The sequence below is a fragment of the Carcharodon carcharias genome, chromosome 12, assembly GCF_017639515.1.
Source record: "Carcharodon carcharias isolate sCarCar2 chromosome 12, sCarCar2.pri, whole genome shotgun sequence".
Lineage (NCBI taxonomy): Eukaryota > Metazoa > Chordata > Chondrichthyes > Lamniformes > Lamnidae > Carcharodon > Carcharodon carcharias.
Genome location: NC_054478.1, coordinates 108,053,511 through 108,059,510, shown reverse-complemented (window position 1 = coordinate 108,059,510; position 6,000 = coordinate 108,053,511). Strand labels below are relative to the sequence as shown.

At 43.0% G+C, this 6,000-nt stretch overlaps 1 protein-coding gene across 2 annotated transcripts in view; it reads left to right on the top strand.

Moving 5' to 3' along the window:
• tyw5 (tRNA-yW synthesizing protein 5) overlaps window positions 1-6,000 on the top strand; it is an 80,886-nt gene continuing 74,886 nt past the window's right edge. Inside the window, exon 1 of one of the 2 annotated variants that reach the window (XM_041201614.1) lies at window positions 1-181. In XM_041201614.1, coding sequence (XP_041057548.1) covers window positions 101-181 — 81 coding nt within the window. In that variant the 5' untranslated portion in view covers window positions 1-100. The remainder of the gene's footprint in view (window positions 182-6,000) is intronic. The other variant, XM_041201615.1, reaches the window with a different exon arrangement.

Sequence of the window (6,000 nt, the reverse complement as noted above, 5' to 3'; positions counted from 1 at the left end):
CTCCCGGGATCTGCCTGTATTTACCTCCCAGGAACTGTGTGTGTGTCTCTGGGTGCGGGTGGGTTGTCGTTTGGGGCGGACGCTGTTCCTTGTTGTGAAGATGGATGGAGTGAGGAGAGCTTCGGTCGCTGTGTACGGAAATGTTGATAAAGCGAGGTTTTTGCAGGAGATTTACCCTCTGGTAAGCAGGGCCTGAAATGCGGCCACAAACCTTCCGCTCAGCGCGACCGGTTCCGGGGGAGAAATCCCCGAAAGAACTGTTAACATTGACAAATTAATCGAAAGTTTCACATCTTCTGAACTTTTAATATATAAAAAAACAACTTCAATTCCTTTCGTTGAGGGAAATGGAAATTGAGAATAAATTGACTGTAACGCGGCTGGAAATTGTAATTATTTTGTTTTAACGCTAAAGACACGGTTGCGTTTGTCAATAATGTCTTTAACCAGCTTTGAACGGTGAGAATTAACGCTCTTGTCAGAATTTGAACCACGGATTTTCATTTAGATGCGAGCTTTCTGACTGTTGAACAGTTTACATGTTGAAACTGCAGTAAAAACATTTACATTATGGTTTATGTATTTTTTACTTTAACAAAAACGAAAACACCCGCAGCATTAGCTACAATCTGTACTTTGAGTTGTCGGCCATGAGCAATAGGACTAGAAAAAATACATGAATACAAGATGTGGTTTCCTCCTGCCTTCCTCATGTGGGTTATCTGATCCTGTCACTAATTTCTCTTATATTCCATCCTGCATTTACCGTGATTACCATTTGCCAAAAGTCTCTTTAAAGTATTTTGAATGATGTTTCACTAATTTCCTGCTGGAGATACCTTACCAGCATTCAAACATTTTTGTCTTAATTTGTGGCTGACTTGGAACCTGGGAGGCCATATGTAAAATTTACATTAATGCTTTCATAAAGTTGCATACAGCTCAAGCCACAGTTACTAACAGATGTTGGTGTTCTGATTTTTTTTTGATGCAAACATTGGCAGAGTTGCTTGTTTGCTGTACGTGCTGGTGTCTGCATTATGGGCATGTATATTGCATGTGAATTTATTTATGTGTCTGTGTCCACGTGTGCAGTAGACATGTGGAACCCAGCACTGGCTCTTGCAAGTTTAACGTGTTTTTGTTAGTTAATAACATTGATACTCTTTCTAACTACTCATGGCATCAACTACTCTCTAAGAAGACCTGAAACATGGAAGCAGTGGTGATAATGATTATTTAAAGCAACTTGCACTTTTGGTGGACATCTGTGACAGGCTGTGTGATTTAAACAGTTAATTGACAACCACTATTTTATCTTCCTGTGAACTGCTCCTGGGTCTAGCCAAGTTGTTCATCAACAGGCCCAGGCAGCGGGCGATCAAGGGGTCTTCCAACCTGACTGTCTGGCCCCTCTTCTGTGGTTACGTTCATGGCTAGGTGTCCCTGGAGTGGGAACAGGTGGTGTCTGCCGACACTGTTGAGGCCTTCCGTGCTCGGTGGGCACCACGGGGACTGGGGTGCTTTATACACCCTTTTAATCACATTTTGGTTTAATGTTTGTAAGTTTCCTTTAATTTTTGTCTTTTGTTTTTGCAGTTTCCTTTAAGGGGCAACCTTTTACTTTGTCCCTAATTTTGTTAATTTGGTTTATTTGTGTTGTAACAAAAGAGTTACAGTAGGCTTGTCCAACCCCTGGCCCGCCAAGCCTCTTTATCCGACCCATGGACCCAGTGCTCAAACTATGAGTATGTTCAATGAAAGATTCTGCAAGTAGATGTTCCTCCAATCACAGGCTGTTTCTCTCCTGCATTTGCTAGCAACTTCGATTGCTCTGATTGTAGGAGCATTGAGCAGTGGGAGGATGTGTGGTTTCTCTTTTGTTTTCACAGCACGCACGCTCTTTGCCTTTGGCCGTGCTCCCTTGCCCTCGCATGCAGGTGCCAGCTTCCTAAAGGAGCACAGGGGTAAAGATGGCGGAACAGGCATAGGCTGGGGAGACCATGAGGAACAGTAAAGTTACAGCAACAGTGCTCACCCCCCCCCCCCCCCACCCCCCCCAAAAGTATGGGCTAGTTGGAGTTCCAGATGAGTGAGGAAGCTTATCTTTCCACAGAGTCCTGAATACCTCCTCAGCTGTAAAATATCCAAACCTCCCAGACAGGGAGTGAGGGAGCCTGCGTGAGTGAGTCTGGGTAAGAGACCGAGTGAGCCTAGGTGAGTGAGCAAGTCTAGGTGAGTGTGGGTGAGAGCAAGAAACCTGAGACTGGTAGTAAGCTAGGGACACACACACCCTGCCCTCCTCCTCCTTCCCCAGAAACCTATCCACAAAGCAGGCCAGGAGAGGAGGAAAACCCAGGCTGAAAGGCAACCTGTTTCCGACCCCAATGTTCATATGAATTCTGCTGAGGCCAGCACTCTGTGTGTGCCATCAGGGGCGAATGTATGGTCAGTGTTAATAAAACCCAACTCCTTAGCTCAGGCCCAGTCCCCATCCCTCCCCTGGTGACCAGGACTTGGGGCCTCGTCAATCTCTCACTAGCTCTCCTTCTTAGTGAAAAGGGAAAAAAGGTTTTATTGGTGAACTCTGCTGCTTGGCACTTTTTAATGGTCATTTTTATTCATTATTTTTTTTTAAATTATCAATTTATTGCTTTGGAATTGATATTTTCTTTTTGAAATTCATGTTTAATGTTGTGGCAAACCTTATCTTTCCAAAATTTGTTTGTCGGCCCCTTGAACGAGAGAAAAAAGTTAGATGAAGCTGCACTACAGTGTGGTGTCAGTGTATGCTCTAACACCTCTGGCTCACATCACCAAGGGCACAATGCTTCAGGAAAGTGGAAGAGATTCAAGCAGGCCTGGAACAACCCTGTTCTCATGACGGAACTTGACCAGAAGCCAGAACGAATGTAGGTACTGACTTATCACAATGTTAGGGGAAGAAGCATGTGAAGTCAACTGCATGTGGTTGAACTGGGTCAAAGCTGGAGACAAAGACAAGATGGCGCTAGTGCTGAGAAAGTTCTCCACTGCTAGCCATGCAAGAACATCCCTCTTGAGAGAGACAGGTTGAACAGAAACATGCAAGAAACTGGTGAAACATATGACCATTTTTGTAGAGCACTGCGAAACATGCCGAACGATATGATTTCTATTCTGTAATGTCGCAAAAAATAAACGGAGACCAAATTGTACTTGGGATTGTGAATACGAAGGTGAGAGAGACGCAGCTTCTAGAGGCTGACCACCTTTTTGAAGACATGAGATTTATCAGATGAAAGCAAAATACTGCAGATGCTGGAAATCTGAAACAAAAACAGAAAATGTTGGAAAAACTCAGGTCTGACAGCATCTGTGGAGAGAAAAGAAAAGAGTTAATGTTTCGAGTCCGTACGACCCTGAAGAGTCATACGGACTCGAAACGTTAACTCTATTTTTTCTTCTCTCCACAGATGCTGTTAGACTTGCTGAGTTTTTCCAGCATTTTCTGAGACTTGTCAGATGTCTGAAGGCAACTAAAAATGATTGGAGATTTGAGTGAACAGAATGTGAGTGCAGAAAGCCAAAGAGACTGGAGAGTGTGACAGAGACATTCTTCAGGAGAATGCCAGAGACTCCCCAAGGACTCGTAACTGTTGGAAGTGTGGGAAGCAACATAAATTCCATAAAAGAGGGCTGTTCCCTGCCCTTGGGTTAAATGTGCAACAAGTGTGGAAAAAGCAACCATTTCTCAGTGGAATGCTGTGGAAAAATATCACCTGCACATTGACGAAAACAAGAGCAATAAATGACAAACCAAGCACAGAAGCAGTCTTTGTTATCATTGAAGTTGGTACTGTTGGTTTGGATGATTCGCGGTGTGTTGCACTTAAAATGGAGTCAGGTATCTACCCAAAATTTCAAATGGACAAACGTGTGCAATGATAAATGATTCCACTTTACCTGTCTCAAAACTCCAAGTGAGATTTTAAGCTAGCAAAGATCAAACTACTTAAGACCAAGGTTGTAGCTTACAAATGGTTCAAGGCTCCCTTTTAAAGGACAAGTATGAATCCAGATACAACATGTTGACTTTAGGGGGAAGAGGGGGTTGTAAGCTTGTTAATAGCATGACAATACACCCACTGTTGGGGGGGTAGGAGGGCCTGCCTGGCCATGAACATCATTAAGTACTATATACAGTTCATGTGAATAGCACTCCCTCTCCTGGTTCATCAGTGTATATGCTCGACAAATATAAGCCGCTGACCAAGGAGCGTTTTAATACAGAAACAGCCTCAAGTTTTCATTGATGGGGTAGGACATGTTGATGGAGGGTACTGAATCAGTTTGAGGAGGTAGTAGGTCTGGTCCAACATGTCCTGCATTCTTTAGCAGTGGCCTGAAGGGCCAAGCTGAAAGAAGCTGTGAACAGTCTTGTCAGGCAGAACATCAATGCCCTTGTGACAACACCGACCTCATGAATCAGTTTGATGCGAATTGTACCATTAGCAGAAGAATGACATAGTATACATCTGCATATATCTTAAAGACTTGAAGCTATCATGCGACTTGAAACTATCAAGAAAGAGGACAGTCTACTGCCGACTATTGAAGATGTAGTTACATCATGCTATAGTCGTCACGATTCCTGACGCTGCAGTGGAATTTGGCATGATTCTCATGAACAATCATCATATATTACCTCATTCCAGACTCCTTTTGGTCGATACCACTGGAAATGTTTGCCATTTTGGATCAGCTCAGTGCCAGAAGTCTTCCAATACAAGGTGTGTGAGGTGGTGGAAGGACTGCAAGGGATAGAGGTCATTGCAAATGATTTTGTAACCATTGGTTTTAGACAGATGCTTAAAGTAGCTGTTCAAAACCATGACAAACATCTGGAAACTTTTCTTCAATACAACGTAGTGTTGTATGAAACATGAACAAACTGAAATGACATCGACAAAAAGTACCTTTTATAGTACATGTTGCTACAGGAAGAGGAATTTGTGTCGATCCAGACAAAGTTACATCACTGTCTGATGTAGCAGGGGTCCAGCAATTGCTCGCCACAGTATGGTTCTGGGAAGAATCACAAATTGTCATTGCAGTATCTTGAAGAAGCAGCCACCAGCACACTTACCACAATCTTGGGAAAGAAATCCCCCTCCAATTTGATAGATCTCAATCTAGACTTGGTGCGGCAATGAAGCAGAATGGACAACCAGTCTCCTATGCATCAAGAGCATTAACAGCAGCAGAGATAAGGTATATACAGATTGAGAAAGAACTTCTAGTGATCATGTTACCATGCAATATCTGAAGCCTTCATCAGCTGGGACATAGTGAATATTGAAACCAATCATGGCCTATTAGAAACAACAGTGCTCAAGCCACTGAACAAAGTGTAAAACAGCTTCAAAGAATGCTGTTAAAATTGCAAAAATACAGTCTTTGAGAGTTTCATGTGAGAAAGGGGAGAAGTTGCTTGTAACTGGTACACTAAGAAAGCATACCTGCCAGAAGTTAACACCTGTGGTTTTACATGTGAACTGGAAAAATTGTGAATCTCTTCCAGCTGCAGACTCACACTGGGAACAATTTAATCATCCAGCAGGGGTAACCTGGTTTAGAAGCAACAGCATGTAATCATTCAGGAAAACTGACCTGGGATCAAGTGGAATGCCTCCACTACTACTTTGACTTTCAAGACAACCAACAACTGAAGCTGAATTTATATTCAAGGGACAACAACTCATGTCAGCTGCACTATATAAGGAACCCATTAGCTGCAAATTCAATGCACAGCACCATAAAAGCTATATCCGTAGTGCCTACAACAGCCTCTATTGCCCCAAGATGTCAACAGAACTCAAACAATGCACATAATGGATACGTTAGGCCCATCACAGTTCTTCAAGTAAAGAATCATTACTACAGCACAAGATTGTGTTTAGGACTTGGGGGGAAATTGGGGCTGACCTTTTATGAGCTACATAGCTGTACCCTGCTCGT